Source organism: Nesoenas mayeri (genome assembly GCF_963082525.1).
Source record: "Nesoenas mayeri genome assembly, chromosome: 16".
Taxonomy (NCBI): domain Eukaryota; kingdom Metazoa; phylum Chordata; class Aves; order Columbiformes; family Columbidae; genus Nesoenas; species Nesoenas mayeri.
The window spans coordinates 8,704,338-8,726,765 of NC_137562.1; the positions used below are offsets into that span (position 1 = coordinate 8,704,338).

The 22,428-nt window shown below is 43.7% G+C and overlaps 3 protein-coding genes across 4 annotated transcripts in view; all 3 read left to right on the forward strand.

The window, feature by feature from the left end:
• Positions 1–705: 705 nt before the first annotated feature.
• On the forward strand, positions 706–6,009 carry MRGBP (MRG domain binding protein; the record flags this gene model as incomplete). Of its 2 annotated transcripts, XM_080354487.1 has the most annotated exons (6): positions 718–786; positions 829–940; positions 1,964–2,085; positions 2,617–2,698; positions 3,475–3,549; positions 4,613–6,009. In XM_080354487.1, 6 exons carry the CDS (start codon positions 718–720, stop codon positions 4,801–4,803), a joined length of 651 nt encoding a protein of 216 aa, XP_080210613.1. In that variant the 3' UTR covers positions 4,804–6,009. The 2 variants fall into 2 exon arrangements, with proteins under 2 accessions (XP_080210612.1, XP_080210613.1); XM_080354486.1 differs by having other exon boundaries at positions 706–940.
• Positions 6,010–6,201: 192 nt separating this feature from the next.
• Positions 6,202–17,541, forward strand: OGFR (opioid growth factor receptor). The gene is made up of 9 exons (XM_080354544.1): positions 6,202–6,464; positions 7,272–7,736; positions 12,268–12,312; positions 12,962–13,024; positions 13,341–13,425; positions 13,737–13,815; positions 14,170–14,236; positions 14,529–14,677; positions 15,771–17,541. The coding sequence occupies exons 1-9, from the start codon at positions 6,438–6,440 to the stop codon at positions 17,137–17,139; spliced, it is 2,349 nt and encodes a 782-aa protein (XP_080210670.1). The 5' UTR covers positions 6,202–6,437; the 3' UTR covers positions 17,140–17,541.
• Positions 17,542–21,314: 3,773 nt separating this feature from the next.
• Positions 21,315–22,428, forward strand: part of COL9A3 (collagen type IX alpha 3 chain) — a gene marked incomplete at both ends in the record, with an annotated part of 34,432 nt that continues 33,318 nt past the window's right edge. The window contains one exon of the mRNA XM_080354733.1: positions 21,315–21,380. Within this exon, the coding sequence (XP_080210859.1) occupies positions 21,315–21,380 (66 nt within the window). The remainder of the gene's footprint in view (positions 21,381–22,428) is intronic.

The following is a 22,428-nucleotide window of genomic DNA, read 5'->3' on the forward strand; positions in this document are numbered from 1 at the left end:
TTGTTTCCTACACACATGGCGTGAACTGCAGGGTTGCCTTGTGCAGGGACAGGAGTTGGACTCGATGATCCCCGTGGGTCCCTTTTGAAGAGAAGCTGCCAAATTAACGCACACTGTGATTAAGTTATAAAAGACGTACCCATCATTAACCAAGTGACGTAAGACAAATGCTTTCTGACCAACTGCAAAATGAGGGGATATTTTTCAAGTTTTAAATCCTTCTGCATGACAAGAGGGAGACAGAAGATTAAGTGATACATTGTTCAGAAGCAGAGTGCTTAGTTTATATTTAACTAATAATAGGTAAGTAAGGAACTAAACAATTATAACTAATACCATCAACTATTTCTAACTGTTTCTTAGTATAGATGTATGCCAAAATTTTCAAAAACTGCAATGCATATGTAATAATTATGAGAATCTAAGCAACGCAAGAGCATCCAGTGTTTGGAGCACTGATGGAGTACGATCCCAGAGCTGCCCAGCGCTGATAAAATGATGGCACTTAACAGTATAATCGACTCTGCTGTTAAGTTTATTTCTCCGCTTCCCTCCCAACTCAGGACACTCTATGATCCCATGACAACGCCAGTCCGGCCCAACCCCGAGCCAACTCGAGCGCCGCGCTCCAGGCCGCAGGGCCGCCCCGTGGCCCCGCCTCGCCCGCCACCCCGGTCCCGGCCGGCAGGAGCCGCTGCGGGCCCGCGCGGCGCGGCCATGGGCGAGGCGGAGGGCGGCTCGGCGGCCGCTGTGGAGAAGCCGCCGCTGCCCGCGGCCGGGTCGGGAGCGGCGGCTGCTGTCGCTGCCGCTGTTGCGGCCGCCGCGGCGGCAGCGGCAGGCGCCCCGGAGCCCGGCGTGCCGGCCGAGGAGGCGGTGGTGGTGTGGAGCCCCGAAGTGGAGGTGTGCCTGTTCCACGCCATGCTGGGCCACAAGCCCGTAGGTGAGAGCAGGCCGCGGGCTCGAGTAGCGGCGCTGGCCGCGGAGGAGAAGCAGGCGCTGGGCCCAGAGCGGTAGGGGTCGAACGGGGCGAGCGTGAGGGACCCTCCAGCCCGGGTCTGGCGGCCTCAGGGGCCCGCAGCTGCCCCGGCGCTGCTCCGCGTCGTGGCGGGGCCTGCGGGGAAGGTGGCGCCGCGTCCACCGGCCTCCTCGGCCGCCCCTCCGGGAACACCGGGCCAGCCCTCTGTAGGAAACGATCATCTTGCCAGTGTAACAGCCCCAGGCAGGATCTCTCAGCAAAGCATAGTTTATTAACGATTTTGCAAGATCGGCTGGCACTCGGAATAGGGCAAAAAGCCCCCGCTTGTATCCGTCCCCTGTGCCCCAGGGTTTGGTACTGCAGGGTTTACAGACCACCCAGCCCTGCCTCAGTTTACCTGTCTCATTCATCTGATTCTAACAACCCCGTCCCCTGATTGATTTATTTAAAATACGTATTCCTGACTCTTGGGTTACCCTTCCCCCTAGCTTAACTTCTTAAATGCAGTAACCAGTTTGCATTTGGGATTAGTTCGAAGAGTTTGTTTTACATTAAGGATTCATAGTCTGATGTCTCTCAGTCCTTCCCCCCACTGGGGTCAGGTGCCAGCTCCCTAGTTTTGTAAAAGCAACATTCTTCCTTCAGTGGCTCCTTACACCTCCACGCTCCCTCTTGCCATCACCTTTCTTCACTTTGCTGCCTTTTACTTTCCTTCGGTTGTTTATCACGCAGCTGCTCTATAAGTTCTGACTGCAGCCGCACGTGGAAGCATTAGCCAGGGGGGCACCCTCAGCCCCTCTCCAGAATAGCACCTGTGCTGTAGGGTGAAATTAACAGAATCATAGAAATTATCAGCTGGGTAGGGCTGCCCAGATTACCATGTGTCTCCCCCATACTGTATGATTTCCTTGTACCGATAGGACTTTTTAAGTTGTGTTGTGTATGTAAATTATTAGTAGTGTTAATTGCACTGAGTTTTTCCCCCAGGTGTGAATCGCCACTTCCACATGATTTGTATCCGGGATAAATTCAGTCAGAATATTGGACGACAGATTTCTTCCAAAGTGATTTGGGACCACCTGAGCACCATGTATGATATGCAGGCTCTTGTGAGTATAAAGGGGTTGATGCAGCCACTTTCTTATTTCTTATAGTTCAGGAGGGTTGATGGGCCCAAATCACTGAGCTTGTTACACCTTTCATGTTAGTAAGAATTGTGTGTCATTCCAGAGAGTTGATGAGGTTTTCCCTGTATGAAAGTGGATTAGATGGAGACAAGGAAACTTGCAGTGGTTTGTTGTTGTGTTATTTCTTCTATACTGTGTTCTGGCATTGTTGATTAAAGTTGCCCAAATGCTGATCCAGCAAATGTTTACATACGTACTTGAGTGTCAAATAAGGAGGTTATACTGTGTTTACGTAAGAATTTACCATGTCTGGGTTCCCAAAGTTATCTCAATTCATCATGAGTCGTGGTCTGAGATATCTCGACCTTAGTAATGAGTTTGACATCAGGAGCCTCTTACTAAGAATTATTTAGCTACTGATTGCATGTAAAACAGAACTTGAAATTGCACTTCTAAATCCAGATTAAAGTTTATACCAAAGTCATTCATAGAGATGTTTCTTTTCTTTCTAAGCACGAGTCTGAGATTCTTCCGTTCCCTAATATAGAGAAGAATTTCGCTCTTCCTGACGAAATGATTCAAGAAGTGAGAGAAGGTAAGATGTGAGAGCAGCCTCTTATTCTTGGTTGCTCTACTCTCATCTCAGAACAGGTAGTTTAATAAAATTTGGAGATGGCTGTAATATTACATCAGACCATAATTTTTGCTAACATGAATCATCTGCACACTTTAATGTGGTTCATTTTGTAGCAAGATAATTTTTTAAAGAGAGCTATGGAGCTGATGAGAACTACCAAGTTCTTCCAAATCTCACTTATGATAAGCTGATATGTAGTGTCTAATCTAATAGACATATGCAACGGTTTGACAGAAATCTCAGGTTAAGCAGTGAAATCTGGAGTTTCAGTTTAGCTACATGTACGTTACTTGATACTGTTACCCAAGATAGGAGCTTGGAAGCTCATCTGCCAAAAGAGTTCTTGGGATATTTTAAGCTACAGTGTAATGCTTCTCAATTACTAGGTACGCTAAACTTTACACTAAAAATTCAGTATAAAGTCATAATGTAGCTAAGACATTGCATTATGTTTTGCCTATGTAGCATTTCACTTCCTTCCTGTTAATAATTTCAGGAGAACTCTTTGGGATGGCACATCGTCTCATTCGGTGCTTTATGTTACACTCGTAGTATGCCTGAACTGTTAGCTGTCTTTTTCTATCGCAGTGTCATGGAACCTTTCTAAATTGCTGCCGAATGTGGCACCGAGTGCTTGTTAATGTTGTGCATGTGTGCTAAAGCTGCTAATCCAGAATAAAATACAGCCAGTTCTTTAAAACCATATAACCGTAGTTTAACAACCCTTTCTGTAGGAAAAGTCATGATGGAAGAAGAAGTGAAAGAGGAAATAAAAGAAGAGATGGAAACGCATACAGGTCCAGAAGAAGGTAAATTTGTAACTCTGTACTGTGTAATACGAGATTAAAAAAATCACTGTAACTGAGAAATTAATGTTAAAATGTAAATCCCGAATATGGTGTATGTTGTGATTTGTATTCAGACTTAGCATATGCTCATGCCAAGAGCTAGAATAATTTAAGAATGCACAAAGTAAGCACTTGCCAATATCTGATACTTCAAGAGATGTCTCCTTTGCTCCTAATTCATATATGCACAGTTGTATAGCTTTGGAGTTTTTTGGTTTTCATATGTGCTTGACAAAACCCTGGGAGTCTGAAGTAATCGAAGGATCTCTGAAAGAAAGTCGAGTCCAGTTTTGGTGAACCTAAATACTCTATGTCAGGATGTGGATAGTCATGGGGGAAAATAGAGCCTATACATCAAAAAAGATTGTAAGATTGTATGCTGAAGTGGGAGGGTGGGCAGACTGTGGGGTTTTTATTTACATTTTCTTGCTTCTTCTAAGTAGAAGGCTTAGTTTCCTAACACTTCGCTGTAGAACAAAGTCAAACGTGAACAGTAGAGATCCTGGTATTTACCTTAACAGACCAAGCCAACTGTTAACTATATAATTTCATAATATTTATATCACAGAATAAGTGGTGTTTTAACATTGAGTGTAATAAAAGATCTAAAAATGTATTTTTTAAATATGTAAAATTTCATATTATGAGTGTTCAGTTTTAAAATCAGTCTATAATACCAAATGTAATGACTGTTGCTGATAATTAATTTCATAGATTGGTCCTATGTTCTGTAAATGTTCCTATTAAGTATAATTTAATTTTACGTGCTGTTTAATTCTACTTAATGAATTTCACTTTTAGCCTGTCAAAATACATGCCTGTCTTAAAAACAAATAATAAAGCAAGATGTGCCTTTCTTACATATTTTTCCTTTAAAAGTGAAAATAATACTTAAATGGTCATTAAATATGCTGATAATTGATTGGTTTGAAAAGTTTGATGTAATATAAAGAAATTTGATATCACTTCTGTTTGTCTATGTGTATGACTCTGATCTGGCATCATTACTTTGATCCTATTTCAGTTTTTGCACCCTCTGGAAGTTTAGCAAAAACAACTGAAAAGCCAAGCAGCAAAGAAAAAGAGAAAACTTCATCAGATTCCGGGTCCAAAGAAGGATCTGATAAGAGGAAGCGCAACAGAGTCACTGAGAAGGTCCTAAACGCAAACAGTAATCCCTCCAGCCCGAGTGCTGCGAAGCGACGCAGAACGTAGAGAGAAGCGATAAACTCTGCGACGTGAGGAGCAAACAGTAAAAACAAATAGCAAGATAGTCGCTACGTAAACTTATTGAGGAAGGACAAAATATCTGAGCCAAGTATTTGAAGAATGTCCACGTTGGGTTTATACACGAAAGACTTTTTGTCCAATTCCCCGATGTGTTTTGTGGCCAGCGGTGGCGGCCGTCTCAGGGCGCTGGGGGAGAAATGCGGCAGCGTCATGAGTCTGTGCGTGTACAACAACTCCGGTGGGTGCATTTCAAACCAGTAACAGGCTCTGCGCCCGCGTAGTTCCTGGAAACAAGTGCCCAGCGAAACGCAGAGCCTCAGTTCGTTAAAAGCACCAGTTATTTCTGTAAATTTTGGGTTGTTTTTTCTGCCTTTTGGGTTTTTTTGCTATCTTGGACTATTACACAAGTGTGGGTAGTGTTTGGTTGTTTTACTTGCTGCAAACAGAATGTTTGCATCAAATGTCTGAATTTTTCGATTCAGTAAAACTAAGATTTTTTTAAATACAGATAACTTGAAGTTGAGTTGAAGTTTATTTCACTCTGTTTGCTGGAGGAACCTTCTGTCACCCTTAGTGACGTAACATTTTTCAATCTTTTTACATCAATATGCCCTAAGTGAACTGAAAATGATAATGCCCCTTGAATAATAATAAAAACCCCACTGATGTCACATGGTTTTCTGATGGGTCAGCTGAGCTGAGCATAAAACTGGAGATGTTGTTTCATCCATTTCTAATACCGTAGTACATAACAGTGGGTTTTGTACGTCTTTATTTATTTGTTTAAAGCAGTTTTAGTAGATGTTAATGGAATTTGTATTCCAAAATGTTAATTTTGTTCTACAAGTTAAGAATCTTACTGACATTGTAATGCTTATCCTTTCTATGCTAGAAAATTAAGATTTGAAGAAGTTACTGGTTTTGTGTTGGGAGAAGATGGACCATTTAACAAGTACGTGTTGAATGGTGAACAAAGTAGGCTGAAATGTTACTGAATTTGTTTCACCATATTAACTATCCGTTAATAAAAAGAAAAGTTACTTCTTGATCTGTCAGTATTGGCTTTGAGGTGAGGAACTAGGCATCTACTAGTGTTTGCTTTTATTCTAGGTACGTAGTCAAGTTCTTCTTTGTCTTACTGCTTCACCTGTTTTATACCAAAAATAAATGACTTGTTTTTATTTTACTAAATGGTATTTCTTGTGTAACTTGATTAAAATTTGGTGCAATTTATTTTGAAAGTTATTTAGGTATCTTGAGCCATTAGTGAGATTGGTCAAAAGTGTCTCCATGTTGTTGGTTGGTTGGTTGGTTTGGTTTTTGTTTTGTTTGGTTTTGCATATTTCATCTGGATCTTATGAACAACTACCCTGTTATTTCTCTTAAGTTTTGGTTGCAGCCTTTTGGAATCTCACCTGTTCACCCTCCAAGCTCTAGAAGGTCAGAACTCTGCTGGCATGGGCACTGTAACCACTTTTCCAGCATGATGCAAGTTCACTGCTTTAGGGTGTGAAATAAAGAGCAGGACACAAACAAATTCTGAGCCAGAAGGGATGAACAACTGTGAATTTCGTGCTGCACCCCGATGAGCCGTGCAAGAGCTCTGTTTTGTGGGAGAGATGCTACAGGTGCCTCAGGTCTTCTGGGTGGGTAGAAATCAAACTTTATATGGCCTTATGCGAGGAAGCTCCTGGTTTTATTTTGGATGTTGAAGAAAAATGTCTAAGTTAATTTATTTGGTATGATCAAGTGCATCGAAGCTGTAATAATTCACTTACGAGTCTATCGTTGGGTGATGAAGGATGAAGTATTGCTGTTTCTTTAAGAATTAAAATGCTGTTTACTTTGCAGTGATCTACACAGATCTTGGCCATCAAGTGCAGATATTGTAACTTTAAAGTCTCACGGCCTTGTGGCTAAATCCTTTTCACCCAAGGGATTCTAGTCTACATTTTATTTGCTATACCAATGAAATGTTTCTTTATAGCTTAAAGTGGGAATGTGTCAACATGACATGTAGTAGTACAACTTCTCAACACCATCCTCTAAGCAGGGAAAGTCCGCTTGGGATTTCATGGTCAATACAGCAACACAGATTTTTTATTTTCAGCACGTCGTTGGTTCCAAAGTTTGGAAAATGCAAATGCTTTAAATGACCCGAGCGCTGCAGCTCTTTACCTCCCCTTTCACCGAGTCCTGTATTCTTGGGAACTTTGTTCTGTTATTCATTATCCTGTAGGAGGAATATTACTTTTTCTATGGATGTTGCTGTTTTTGCCGTGTGAAGAAGTTAAATACACAAGTTTTGCTGAACGCTGAGAAGCTCCCGCTACTCTAGTAGCTTGTTTCCAGCCTGGTGGCTGTTCATAGCCTGTCCAGGACCCCTTACTGCTGCCCAGCGCCGGGCTGGATGGAAAAGCGCAGAATTACGTTGTTTCCCTTCTTTTCCGCAGGGGCAGATCCCGGGGAAACGCCGGAGCCACCGGACAATGAGGAGCGGGCGGGCGCAGGGACCGCGCGGCGACACGGGCGGCGGCCAATGGGAAGCGGGGCCGCAGGAAGGGGGCGGGGCGTTCCCCCGCGCTTCCTTTCCTTGGTTCCCCCCCCACGTGCGCGGGCATTGTGCCGGGCGGGCGGGCGGCCCCGCCGCCTCTTTCGCTTTCCCTTTGCCGTCCCCTCCCGCTCCCATGGCGGCTTGGCCCGGGTTCCGGGCGGAGGAGAGCGAGGCGGAGGACGAGGCGGGTTTCTGGAGGTACGACTCCACCTGGGAGGACGACGAGGAGGAGGAGGAGGATGATGAGGATGGCGGCGGCGGCGACGACGACGACGAAGGCGGCGAGCCGGAGGGAGCGGAGGCGGCAGCCGACTCGGAGCCGGAGGATGCGGGGGAGCAGCTGGTCCGGGGCTCCCGGCAGCAGGTGGGTGGATGCGGGGGTCCCTCGGGGCACGGAGCAGCCTCCGAGGTGGGAGGAAGCCCCTTCCCTGCCCGGCCCGAGCTCCTGGGGCTGCCTCTGGCTCCTGTTTCGGGGCCGCTACCCGCGGTTCTCCGGCGGTTCCGAATCGAGCAGCCGCAGCGGTACCGGCAGCGGCGCCGCTGCCCGCGGGGCGTCTCCGACACTTCGCTGTGTGATGGATCGATCTCTGCAGGCCGATTGTTTTGTCAGTGTATTCGACCCACTTCTCTATCTTCATTTATCATCAGGAACCGGAGTAGCTTAAAATACTTAGAGCAAGTCCAAGGGTTTTTTTTTTGTCCTGACATTATTAGCATATAATTTTATTCTCATCTTGATAGAGCAAATCAAAGAGAGGAGTCAGCCTTATGAGTGGCGAAGGCAGATGTGCGACTTTACGACCTCTTTAATTACACTGCCATGAGCTGGGTTTTCATATCTAGTTTCTTTTTTCCCCCCACCATTCCCTGTGATGTGGGTGCTTCATCCCACAAACACAAGTTCTGTGTTCTATATGACACCCACCTGTTCACCGCATTCTCATGGCCAGTGGATTTGACATTATGACATTGATGTTCCTCAGCAACATTTACTTTTATGTTTTTTCTTGGTATCTTTGCCTGGCAGCCTTTTGGTCTCTTCCATGCCACCAATAAAAAGCCATCACATAACATCTGCTCACTTTTGAAAGTGAGCTGTAACTTTTAATTTCTTTTAGATCTGTTTTCTTCTAGGGACCATATTATAAAACAGCTCTGAAAACAAAAAGGATGTGCTGATCTGTACATACCTGTGTGGGGTTCCAGTGAATGAGGCAGCGCTGCAAAATGTGAACGTTTGTTCGTGGTGCCTTAAAATAATGTTGTTTTGAAATAAAAGGGGCTTGTTAGTCTTATCTGAGGTTCTTACCTTTACCGTGCTTTTGTGTTTGATGTGGAGTGTCAATGATGTGTTGTACAGCATTGCTTTGGCAAATGCAGAACCGTTTATCAGTCTTTCCTGGGTCAGTCAAGACACTACAGTCCTTTAACATAACTCCTCCCCTTTCAGGGAAATGGAAACTAATCTTCCCTTCAGTTTCATTTCAGTGGCTCATCCATATTCTTAGAATATAAATAGGCAAGTAAAGCTTTCTAATTAATATACTTTTAAAGGAGCTTCATAACTTAATGCTTTTAAGGTTGATATTAAAATAACCTCCCTTAAAAACCCAACACATTCCGTGCAACATAGTGTTCCAAGCACTCATGACATCCCACAGAAACACATGCTCTCTACTCTGCGAACAAAATCAAGGTTTAAATACAGCAGATGGACGTGCTGATGTGCATCTCCGCATCATCCCGCAGTTCACTGCAGGAGCGGAGCCGCTGTGTGTGTCGCTCTGTGAAAGGGCATGAGTGTTTTGGGTGGAATAGTTGTAATATTTATACCTCCAGAAGGGACAGGGATTTTCTCTGAAGGGATTTGCATTGTTGAGGGCACACTGGAAATCTTCTTTTTTGTGTGGCTGGAGTGCTGGTTTTGTTCACAAGTTTTAATGCCTCTAGAACATCCAGATTATTCTTTTCACAGAATCACAGGATCGACTGGGTTGGAAAAGACCTCAGAGATCATCGAGTCCAACCCTTAACCCTTTTCAAATTTGTTTGTTCTTCAGATATATTTTTTTTCCCTTAGAGCAACTTCCAGATTGTGACAACTGTAAAATCAAGGACCGTTTTTTCACTCCAGCAAGTGGACTCTTCAAGCTTTGCCTTACAAGGGAGGATGTTGTCGACGGCCCCTGGAATATTGCTCTGCATCTTTTAAGAGGAGTTCTTCCTTCAGCGTTGTGTGTGGTCACCTTTGTCTGACAGTGCCCGAAAAAATATTAAGGAGTGCAAGAGTGAATACAAAAAGAAAGAGTAAATCTTCTGTTATCCACTTACGCCATTACAACCAGCCAATGAGTCAGTTTCCAAAACTGGTTCCTACTTCTGCTTCTGTTATGCTAATTCTCACTCTTCTCCCCTCAGCCTGGATGGTATACTTTATGTCTGAAGCTGCTAAGATTTTTATTCAATACTGAGGTTAGCGGTTTTTTAATTTTTATTTTTACTATGCACTTGCAAAAACAACCTAAAATTCTTATTTTATCTTTGCATCTCGCTTATGTCTCTGCAAATACTCCGTGTTCACGGTTTGAAATCCCTGCAGGTGTGTCTTTGCAGCTCTTGCATTTCGGTGCTTTTAGCTTCTAAGAGCAAATGTTGAAAATCTCGGGGTTTGTGCTCACTGCTGTAATATGTGGGGTTCGCGTTGTGCTGCTCAGAGCCGTGTTTTAATAACAAGCTCCCTAGTTCTGCCTTCTCCTAATTCTCCATCAACAAAAGGTTTAGGTCACTTCTCTAGGATTCTGTTGTCTTTCTCATTCCTTTATCTTGTTCACAGTCTGCCCCGTCTCTTTCAGTTGCAGCTGTTTTCCAGTTTTCAGCCAAATATTGCTCATATTACCCTCTTGCCTTTGCTCTCTGCTTTCCTAATGCATGTTCTGATGGATGCATTGCAGCTTTGCAGTGAGAAACGCACTGAGATCAGCTATCAGCCTCATGAGAAAGAAGGAGGTTTGATTTACCTGTGCAAGTTTAGTTTGTCTTTCTAACCTGGGAAGAAAGGGAAGGTTCTGTTTCTGTGTGGCTTAAATAGAAATTATAGAGACCCAGGAGCAACCTCTGCTTGGAGAGAGCGCTGGGTTTTGTTCTCTTTGCTTTGCCGTGTTGTGCTCTCCAGTGCTCTCCTCCAGAATACCTTAGTTTTTTGGATGTGGCTTCTGTCTAGAGAAGCCTTACAGCCCCTTGCACCACCTCATTGCATCTGTCTCTGTATCTACACTTACTCTTCAGCAAACCAGTTCTTTTTCAGAATTGGAGCCAGTCTTCTGTTAGCCTGTCCCACCTGACTGCCTTGAAGGATTTTATTTGAGAACCTTAAGTGTCAAGAATATCTGGAAATTGATTCTTCTGTAATTGGGAGCAAAATTTTCATTAATACCACATGTCATCTGTGGAGTTCAAAAGTTCTAGTCAAAATAATCAATGAATTTCAAAGTGTGAAATCACAGTCTCTGCTTACACCTTGAACAAAAGAATAGTATCGATCTGCTCTGGCTGAACATATTTCTTAGTCTTGTGTTTGCAGTGACTTATTGTTGTTTTTCCCCTGTGTACCACAGTTTTTTGTAGCCGTGTGCATTTCTGTGGTCTGGTAGATTCTGGGTTTGGACACCAGCACTTGTATTTCTAATCCCCCATGGGCTGTGGCTGTGGGAGGTTCTGCCACCTGGTTTGGTCCACATTGTCATGTAGAAAATGGAATTCTTTTCCAAGATATACAGGCATTATTTTAGGTCATCACAAGTTATCACATTAAAACAAACAAACAACTTGAGCTTTGTTTAATTCCTGTCACCAAAGTGTGGGGGAATCATAATGTATAAATGTGTATTTTAAACGCAATTTAAAAAATTGTGCATTGATGACCTCCCTCTGTGGATAAAGGTTTGATCTCCCAAATGCTGTGGATGCTGCATGAATTTGAAGTATTAACAATCAACAGGGCAGCTGAATGTATGACTTCACTACAGCACGGTGTTACAAAATCTAATGCAGTTCCTGCCTTAATAATTACTGAAGCGGTGATCGGTGTTCGCTGGAAGGTCGTTTTGTTTGTTTATTTTTCTCTGGGCAGATCAGGTTAGGAAGCATAAAATTAAATTTAAAAATAACTTAGGAGATTATTTGTTGCTTCTTTCTTCTACGTTTCATAAGATGCTTATATAGCATGAGTCTACACATCTGACCCATTTCACAAAGACCCTGTTCTGCTGTGAGTTGATGTTAAATGCTATAACTGCCCTGAACTTCACACCAGGTGGGACCTTTTATTCCTGAGCAGTCTGGTTCGTTTTGGTGGTTCTGCCTTGACATTTCAGGGCACTTTTAAGCACTTTCAAGGTCTGGGACAAGATGGTTCATCACTCAGCAAGATCAAACCTGTGTTGCTTGTGAAGTGTAACAAAATCTCTTATCATTCAAGTAATCTGCTGTAAAATGATATATATATATATAGATATATATATGATTCAGTTCAAATACATTTTAAATTAAGTCATACTTGCAACTTTTATTTCCATGAAGTTCAGAGGAAGAAATGGGGCTGTTCTTTGTGATTTCTCTCTAAATGCTGCATTTGGAAGGAATCTGGCAAGTCTGTGTAGTGAGGAGAACCTGACACCCAATTATCAGGTGGACGTGGCACCACAGGTTTTCCTATATAGCTATTTGAATTGCGAATAAAGTGAATTCAGCTGTAACTAGGTAAATCTGTCCCTTGGCAACTAATAAGGATCATGTGAGTCACTGCTGTGGGTATTCTCATTTGCTATATTTCTTTTTAATCCTATTAGTGAAGTTCTGTTTCAAAATGTTTCCAACTAAATGCCTTTAATTTGTAGGAGCAGAGATCAAACTCGTCACCGCTGTCTCAGAGGAGTTTTCAGGTAGGTTTGACATAAAGTTTGATTACTTGGAGAGGTGAGTGATAATGAAGATGATAATTGGAGTGGAAGTCCAGTAAAATAAGTATCTCATGTGGCTCTACGATTGTCCACTAGATCAACACGATGCTAAATTAGCAAGGCTGCTCTCAAGCATGAAGCAAAGAGGAATAAAACTTTATTTCAATAATGTCTACAGGGAATGAGAATCCTGAATTTAAGGGATATTTCTACATCTTGAATTCTGCCGTTTTAGTCTGATCTCTGTCTTGAGTAACTCAGAGACAGGGCTTAGATTGTCTTGTTTTAAAACCTCTGAGTTAAGGAAGAAAATTACATTCTACTATTCAGGATTTCCAGCTGGTTCTGACCATTTCTGTAGGAAAACCCAACCAGGATTAACGAGAGGTATAAAACACAAAGACCTTGATTAATAAGAAAGAAAAAGAAATGCTTCGGTTTGAACTTCAAGTTGTTTTCAGGAATGCAGAGAAATAACTGCAGTAACCAAGTGGCTGGTTTGGGGATGCTGGGAGTGCGGGGCTGGGGGAACGTGTGTGAGAGATGCTGAATCCCACCAATGGGTTGGTTGTTGTTTTTTTTGCAGAAGACAACTTTATTCTGGATCTCTGATGTGTCTCTTTTCTTCTAGTTCTCAGGCATGCGCAACTGGAACGCGGCAAGAGACTTGCAGAGATACAGACACCGTTACCCAGTACGGACTAAGTGATGATGCAGACGCTCTTGTGGCTCTTCCTCATCGTGTGCCGAGCTTAGGAACACTTTCTAGATTTGAGAGCACACTTTTGTCTTTACATTGACAGGCTCAGAACCTCTAAGGGATTCATTTGTGAGGGGGAAGGGATGAATCTGCATGTGGGTGCGTCATAAACAAGCTGTTACTTCCCAAAAACACGTTTCAAGGATTTGGCTTGAAATGTTTAGGAAACGTGGGGGGAGGCAAGAAGTGTTGAAGTGAATGCTGCCTTTTGAAAGATTCCTGTATATTCATTTCTTGTTCTCATCACCAGGGTTTGGTAGAATCAGAAAATGAGGAGGAGGAAGAGATGTGGAACTTGAGCTTTTATAAAAATGAGATTCATTTTCTGCCCCAGGGTGAGTACCTTGTGTGACCACTGAATTGGTAAAAGAGTAGCTTGATCCATGTGGGACAATTACTAAAAACGAACAAACAAAACCCACCACCGAAACAAACAGAACCACCAAGAATTTCCATTTAAAAATGTCCTTGCTCCTGCTGTATGTCAGTTAATTTTCTGTTTGGTGCTAGAAAACAAAGACTCTCTTCTTCTGGCCTAGCAGAATGGTTGTGTAGTTAGAGAAGTTAATGCCTGTGTGTGAACACTTGGCTCTAGGTAATTTTTATTTGGTGTCATTTCTTCTTACCTGACTTTTTTTCTTTTCAGGTTTGCGTATTGAAATTCTGCTTGAATCTTGGTGGGACAACTATGAAGTTCTGGAAGAAAACCATTCTTACATACAGTGGTAAACCGCCTGCATGAATAGAGTGGTTCTGTAGTTGTATTATTCTGGGAAGAAGTGCAGCTGTGGTAGTAGATCTCAGTCATGCTTGGTCTTACAGCACAGAATAAACTATTAGTGCAATGAGAGAGATGCAGATAAGCAAAGTATGTTGTTATGCCTGGTGTAGACAGTGCTTTTATCAGAGGGATTTATTTGCCATATAGTAAACTACTTCTGTGCCCATAAGGGTGTGAGGTCTCCAAGAGATGCCTGTGATATCACAATTTTTGGAATCATTTTTAGTTTTAACAAAACGGGTACACTGGCCTGGATGTCAGCTTTGCTCATCTGGCCTGAAAGTTTCTTTCCCTTCAGGCTTTTCCCTTTACGCGAACATGGGATGAACTGGCGTGCCAAACCGCTCACGTGTCAAGAAATCCAGGTATGTAAAGCTTTTGTGGGTTTTTTTGAGATCTGAACAATGTTAGGGTTTTCCCTAAATGCCTTATATTTGAAGTCTATTTTTTTGTTACATAGCTTCCTTGGTGCCCTGGTGTTAACAGAGCTCGCTCAGGCACTGTTAAGCATTTGTCTGTCCTGTGTCTGCCAGTAGCTACACCAGCAAATGAAATACTTAGTAATATAATTGGCCTTGTATAATTCAGGTGCCATTTAAACTGGTGCAGGTAATTAGGAAGATGCACCTTGTGCTTCTTGGTCTGTCTTGTTTTCAGGCTTTTAGAAAGTCCCAGGAAGTTATGCAAAGGTTTATACGTGCTTATCAACTCATGCTGAGATTTTATGGCATCAATCTGATCAACGAGGAGACCGGAGAGCTGAAGAGAGCAGAGAATTGGGCTGAACGATTTCAAAACCTGAACCGGTGAGTCTCTGTCTGTGCTGCTGGTCACTGACTGCAGCCAGATGCGTCTTTGAGAAGAAAAACAGTCAAAGTCAAGAAAATCCTCAGCCACTGAGGAACGGAGGGGTTTTTTGGTAAAAGAGTTAGCTAGCTAAACTATTTTTAACTTGGCGCAGCCTCTGACTGTAGGTCATCACTTTCTCTGTCGCTTTACAGTGACAAGTATAATAATTAAACCAGCCGAGACTGGTTTTCTTTTGTATGTGGTGCAGCTGTTACCAGCAGGCACTGCTCGTGTTCGTCTCCTAAAGTATGAAATACGGACCCGAAGATGTTAATATTTGCTCTAGCAGAGCTTGTGTTTAAAACCATATTTTAAGCAGGAATCACTGAAACACTTTCACAGGTAGCTGAATTGCCCCTGCAGTGTTCTGTTAAACTACAAAATAGGAGCGTTTCCATAAGCTTCCCTGATAGCCTGTTGAATCCTAGGTTGAAAAGTCCTCTGCAAATTGATGTTAGTGTTTTTATATTATTGCACTACATATCGTGGAGACAGTGATGACCCTTAATATTCTAGTACCCTGAATGGTATTAACAAGGGCTCCAAAAGGACTGGGCATAGTCACAAAAGAAAAACCAACTTGAAAACTGTCAAGTATAAAAATCAAAAAAAAGCTGTGTCTAGCTTAATCCCTCAGTCCTGAATTTCGGGCAGCATCCTTACATGCCTATATTCTTACATTTTTCTACAAGCTTACCCTGCAGGGTCAGTGTCAGGGAGGGGATATTGGGCTGCAGGAACTCGTGTGTCTGACCCAGTATGGTGGCTGGTATCTACTGGTGGGTGATGCAGAAAGCCAGAACGTTCCCAAGCACTTGAGACAGTTAATCCAAGCTGTCCAAGAAGGGTTAGGAAGGTATTACTAAGGGGAGACAGCAGCAGTAGATGCTTTAAAAGTAGCTCTGCTTATACTCCTGTCTGCATTGTCAAAGAGCCCTTAATAGATACCAGTCAATAATGCACAAAATGTTTTGCAGGTACCCTGGGGTTTTGTTGTGAATTTCAGCTTGTAAGACTCACTTAACAGCTTTGCTTATCTGTTTATTTCAGGTTTAGCCACAACAATTTGCGGATTACGCGCATCCTGAAGTGCCTGGGAGAGATGGGATATGAACACTACCAAGTGCACTTGGTAAAGTTTTTCCTAACAGAAACTCTTGTCAAGGAGACGTTACCGAACGTCAAGAGAAGTGCCTTGGATTATTTCCTGTTCACCGTCAGAAGCAAAAGGAAGAGAAGAGAACTAGTCTACTATGCTTGGCAACACTACAAACCCCGAGGCAGCTTCGTGTGGGGACCGCACGAAAAACTCTCCAAATATAGACCTCGCTCCACCAAATCACAGTTGCACCAAAAGGCAGGAGATAAACAGGAACCTTCAGCTAAAAACTGTGATGATTCTGTGGAAGAGGATAAGAACCAGCCTCTAGAAGAGGAACAGAAAGCTGGAGATGCTGCAGGCTTGCAGCCTAAAGTGAATGATGAAGATGTAAAAGAGAAGTTAAGTGAATGCGTTTCGAAGGGAGGGGATGGTGAAGAGGAGAAAGAGGCTTCATGTGCCCAGCAAGAGGAGAAGGATTTAAACAGCGCGACTGAAGAAGTGCAGGATACAGCAGAGAACGATTGCGCAAAGGAGAGCAAGAAGAGGAAACTGGATGCAACTATGGCAGATGCTATGAAGACTGGGCCATTGAAAAGCCCTACTGATATTGAAAATATTTCCCGTAATCTGGGAGAATGTGCAATTGATGCAGAAACCCCCTCCTCAGGTCCACTCTTACAAGCAGAAGAGGACCAGGAACCACTGAAAAAAGATGATGCAAGCACCAAAACCTCAGCAGTGCCGGACACCACTGATGCAGCTGTGAAACGGAGGAAAGTCGATAAAAGAACATCGAGAAGCAAAACATACAACTTGGCCATAAACCTGAACATGAGGCCCTCTGCCTCGAGTGCCGAGTTAAATCCATCTGTTGTGAATACTGAGGCTGAAAAAGAAAACGTCGGTGAGAAAAACTCAACAGTGGAAGCAACAAGTGAGAAGGGTGGTGGTGATGCAGATGGTGGGGCTGTGGGACCCCAGCTTGGTTCCAGGCTCCCTGAGACTGGCAGGACTTCTCCAGTGTGCGATGGCTTGGAATTGAGTGGAGATCAAGATGCAGCAAGGAGTGATCAGCACCCCAACAGCACGGAAAAGGGCGAGAGGGAGGGAGATGGGGCAGAACAGCATAAAAAGGCAGAAAATGCAAATGGCAAAGGGCAAGCAGAAGTAACGGGCAAGACACAAGTTCCAGAGAGTCTTGAGCAGAGTGTGGCACCCACTTGTCCTGAAGAAGACAGCGCTGAGGTGGCACCACAAAGACCTGGGAGCCCCGAGCGTGTGGCAGGACCTGATGAGGAGCAGGTGGCGGCAGAGTGAGCTCCAGCCAGAGGAGGTGACGCTGCCTGGGCTGCCCGGAGCCGCTGTAGTGGTTCAAATAGCAGAAGTATATGGAAAAATAAACTTCCTTTGGGCTGATCCAGTCTAGACCCTGACTGACTTTCACCCTTCCACGCTTTTTTAATCATCTATAGTAACTTCACTGAGATCCAGCCCTTGGTCACCCTAAAGAGGAAAATTCAATTTCGTCATCTCCATGGACAGGCTGTGTCCTGTTCAGTTTTTTAACTGATGTTCAGGGCTATCTTGGAGTAACAGGGATTTTTGCACTTTGCTTTGGTTCTGGTATGTCTCTTCTTAAAGAGAGGATGAAAACAAATCTGTTTCCTTGTGTGAACTAGTCAAATATTTATTTAATACTAATTTTTAATGTAAAGCAGCATGACCTAATTTGCCAGGCCTTTCTATTACCATGTAATGTTTCTGTGTTATTTTGAAAGGCTCTGCCTTCCCAGGAGATTTACTCCTGGCAAAGATGCTGTGTGCCTGCTTCGTAGGGCATAAATTGTGGCATTTTCCTGAGAGAGAGATGAGTATCTGCACTTCACATCATGTAAGAGCATAGCTGCCTCTCCTCCTATAAAGCAAGTAGGTTTGACTTTATACTGGGCTTAAATGCACAGTCAACTGTATCTCTGACCAGTATGAACCTTTGTGTAAAGATACTGAGTAATTTGTTCCATTTATCCCCCACAGAAGTTGCTTTGTAAACTTCTTAGAATTCAGAATATGAATTGTTTACTGGTTTCTAAGAGTAAAACCTTCAGACTTTGCAGAAAGCCTAGAGCTCTTCCTCCCCAAGGTTTTCCACCACTGTCAGACCCTTGATAGTCTTCCATGGATATTTATATTCACTACTGATTCAAAGGCCCTCCTTCCTCAACTGCCAAAACAGAGCAAGTATTTGTCATTGCACTTTTTTGGACGCTGCTGTTAATTTGCATTTGCCACAGGACTCTCTTTTCTGCAGCCCCATTGCGTGAAGTTACAGATGTCGGATTTATTTACATGTGTCAGATGCTTCCTAGTTAGGGCAGGATTGTTTTCCCATTAACGATCAGCATGTCAGGCAGTGGGGGCATGTTCGAGTGCAACATGTCTGGAAACCACTGGGCTTTGTGGGGCAGTTAATTGAAACTTTAATTGGAAGGGGTATGCTTGTCTGATTCATTTATTTACAGCCCTCAAGAATTTACTTTCAGAGCTTGCCAGCCATTTGCCTGACCTCCCCGTTAGCTATTCTGCCCGACTTACACAGTATTCAACCAAGTCTGAAGGAGCGTTAAACAATTTAGCACTTTCACTGGTAGAGATTTACAACAGAGGACCCATTTCATGAAGCGGAGGAAACTGTTTCCAACAGCCAGAAGGTCTGGATTTGCTGTTTGCTCAGATTGTTTGCTTTATTTTGGGGGTTTTTAGGTGCTGTTTGTTTTGTGTAGGAGATGGCTGGAGGCTTGGCCACCTTGACAGAGAGCAGATGCAGTAGCCTCCGCAATGTTAATGTTGTTCCTGTCTCTGCTACAGCTCTGAAACTTCGTCTTTCAAGGAATTTGATCAGTGATTTGCCTTCCCAGACTGATCCAGCATGCCACATACATGTGTGTGGGAATAAAAGTCTGCAAGCTTAACATCTGATGTTCATGGTCACACACGTGCTGGAAAAAAGGCTTTAATGTTTTTTAAATATTTTTTTTTTCTTATGAACAAATGGGGTTAAGTAGCCAATGACAAAAGGCTTAATGGCAGATATAAATACTTGAAGATGTTGAGTTGAAAATTCTTTCATAAAAGATTCATAAGAAATCATTAATCTTGGCTTTTGTACAGATTCATAGTAATTTTCTTAATGAAGTTTTCATTGTGAATATGTGCTCAGTTGGGGCATAGGTCATAAATCTTGTTATGGTGATGTGTGGTTTGTTTTTGTGTTAATGGGATTTCGCTGTGAGTCTTGGTCTGGAGTGCTCAAACCAAACCGTTCCCCACCACGATCAGGTGTAGAGTCTGAGCTGTAGGTGTTTGCAGTGAGTTCACTGGATGTTTTCCAGCACTCAGACCTGTATTGCAGAGTCACTTATTAAAGCATGACTTCAATACATACCCATTTCCACTTCTGTTTTTTTCACCTTGGAGGTCAGGATGTGACCATGTATCTTCTCCATCACCACCACCCCCCTGCAGCCATCTGCTGTTGCTTGGGCACCTCCAAGGAGCGGGTCCATGGGGCTTCCCAGCCTTCCCAAGCTGAGCTCTGCTGGGCTCACCATGAGCCAAACCTGCTGCTTGTTCCACATGGAGATGGTGACCAAGTCTTCTTCCACCGCTGTCCAATGTGGCCGCTGAATGTTTGTGGGGAGAAGACACCTCCCCACGTGCTTCTTGTTTAATGATGGCCTTTGAAATTATTCAAGATGCCCTGTCTTGGTTCCATGCCACCACCCATCAAGTGTGTTGTGATGCTCTGCAGAGCAAACAAGGACAAGGAGCAGCTCTCAGGGTTTGCTGGCAGCAGCGCAGATGCCCAACCTGTCTATGGGGGCTTGAGTCTAGAGGGCATTTTCCTTCAGGACACAAGCACAGAGGTGTATTTGTGGTAATTTCTCTAAGTCCCTTCAGCTGTGCTCCCTCTGCCTGAGGATGTGGAAGAAGAGGAGGACCAGGAGGACCTGTTGTCTTCTTCTGTGGGTGGGCTTGAAGGCGAATGCTCCCAGGGCTCTTCCATCACTGGTCACAAGCAGATTCTGCTCGCAGCAGCTCTCCAAGCACTGCATTGCCATGGGAAATATGTGGTCGAGGAATTTGGATCTGCTCTGCTGCCTCTATTTGGATCTGCTTTGCCGTCTCTCTTGCCACCCGTTGGCATCGGTGCAAGGGAGGAGGTACAAGCGCTGTGCAAAGCAGTTCATGCGCCTGCTGCTCCCCCGCTGTGGTTTTTGTGGTGTCTAATAAAACATTTAGTTTACTTTGAAGCCATCTAAATGCATACAGACACACACTCCCTTTCTGTCCCCAGCTGCCTGTTCCACAAAGTCTTGTAGGGACTTAGTGAATCTTTGAGCCCTTTATCCCTGTCAGGGTTGGTGGAATGTTGGCTGCTGGGGACCTGGGCAGCCACACACTGTGTGCTCAGATGAACCTCCCACTGTAAGGATGCCAGACTGAAACCTGGCATTTTGTGGTGGTTTTTTGTTTGTTTGTTTGGTTTTTTTAATTTTTTAAGCTTTGCTTTTTCTACTTCTGCTCTCCTCTTGCTAACCAGATGAGCTCTGTCATTTCAGTTCTGATGAACCTCTCCACTGTTCCTCACCAAGCCCTGCTTTGGAGGAAATTATCTTTAATCCATAAAGGGAAGCATGAAGCAATTTGCAGGAGCTGCCTCTTTGTTAACATATTGCTGTTTGGAATCACCTAGCTGGGAGCTGTCGTCCTGTTCCTTCCTTGCCGATATTTCAAAGGCAGTTCTTCCATATTCTTTTAGCGGCTCTGAGAATGTTTCTCCTTTTTTCTTCCTTGCATCTGTCTGTGATGATCTGTTCTCTGGTCAGCATTCATCACTTTCTCAAGAAATCAGTTGGCATTTCTTTAGATCTTCCTGAAAAATAAATTACAGATGTGAATACACCTCCAGAGCTAATAAACCATCTAGCAAAGCAGTAAGTGCGTTTCTCTGTTGTGTGCCTTGCACTCATTATAGGTATATTAATTTCTCTAGTTTCAGTTAGGTAGCCTCAGGCACTGAATAACTCTCGCTCTGTGTTGCTTTTTATCTGTCCAGCACCGAGATGGTGATGGGCTTTGAGAAATGCCCTGGGTGAGACCTAAGGAACATCTTTATATCTCCAGCTGCAGCATGTCTGCAAGTCCAGCCCAGTCTTGGGCCCTAGCCGTGTTTGCTCAAGGCTGGGACTGCCCAGCGGGGCTTAAACATGAGCCTCAGCCTAAGGGGCTGCTACTCCCACCCCCTTCCCAATCCTCCTCCCAGCTCAGCCCCTTCAGCCTGTGCTCCTGGGCTCTGCCCCTCCGGCTGGAGCTGCAGGTTTATCTGGAGACCAGGACTCTGTAAGCTGAGACTGAGGAGGAGGGATCTGCTGGACCCCGGAGCAGAAACGGTTCAGCTGCCCAGGAGGAACGAGAGGCAGAGCCTGGGCACCATGGCTGGATTCTCCGCTCTTGGGCTTCTCTTCCTGTGCCAGCTCTTGGCCACGGCATCAGCTCAGGTAAGAAGCCTCATTTATGTCTTAAACTCAAGAAAAAAAGACGTAAGTGAAAAAGATATGGCGACCTGTATATGTTATACCTGCAGGATGAAATGTGGTAATAGGCATGTTATTAGAGTCTAAACTTTGCTAAAAAATGTGTGCGTTGCTTGTGCTGTTATATGGAGAGTGTCCAGCAAACACTTAAGGGTTTGTACATGCACAGGGAGGCTTGTAGAGTGTATCCTCGTATGTAGAAACTGCTGCTTTAAACTTTCCGTAGAAGTATTGTCTTCCCATCCAGGGCTGCAGTTACCAGAGATAAAGCCTTGGGAAAGAGGAGACCTGTTGGTATAAGAGAAACAGTTTTCTTTTTCAGTGAAGTAATAAGTTGCTTATGAGACTGATCTGGGTCTTCCTCTGAATCAGAATTTTTTATTCCTTTCCTCAATTAATTTTTTAATTTTATGTTTATGAAATGGCATATTTGAGCCTTGCTCACTTTCAGACATGAAGTTACATTAATCTTACCTATACGGTCATAATATTATTTCCTGGGGAAGTAGCTCCTCAGTGAGGTTTTTCATTGTGTTAGTGAGGAATTTTTGCAGTCTGTGAGCAGAGCTGCTTCTACAATGAAATCTTTGTTTGCTGAAGCTACAGTAAGTTGCTCTCTGGAGCCCTCTCCATACAGAAGTCATTTATTGGACCTTTCTTTCCTTCCCCCACCTTAGACCTCCAAAATCCTAGGCTTTAAAATGACATCCTGCTCAGAGAGGAAATTTTCCCTTTCTTCTTCTGTCTTCAGCAGTGTCCAACTGACTCGTCCATCACCCTATTATATTTGGACTATAAATTTATTTTAATGCACTTAGCATCTATTTCCCATGGGCTTTGCATTCCTTCCTCTGCCCAAAATGAAACATGCCTATAGGCAGTGAGAAGTGTTCCCTATACAATTAGACCCACTTGCTGCCCAGTGACCAGCTCCGATTCCCAGCATGAGCCACCAGTTCAGCTGGGAGCCCTGAGGATGTGCTCGTTCAACAGGGTTTTCCAAAGAGCCTTG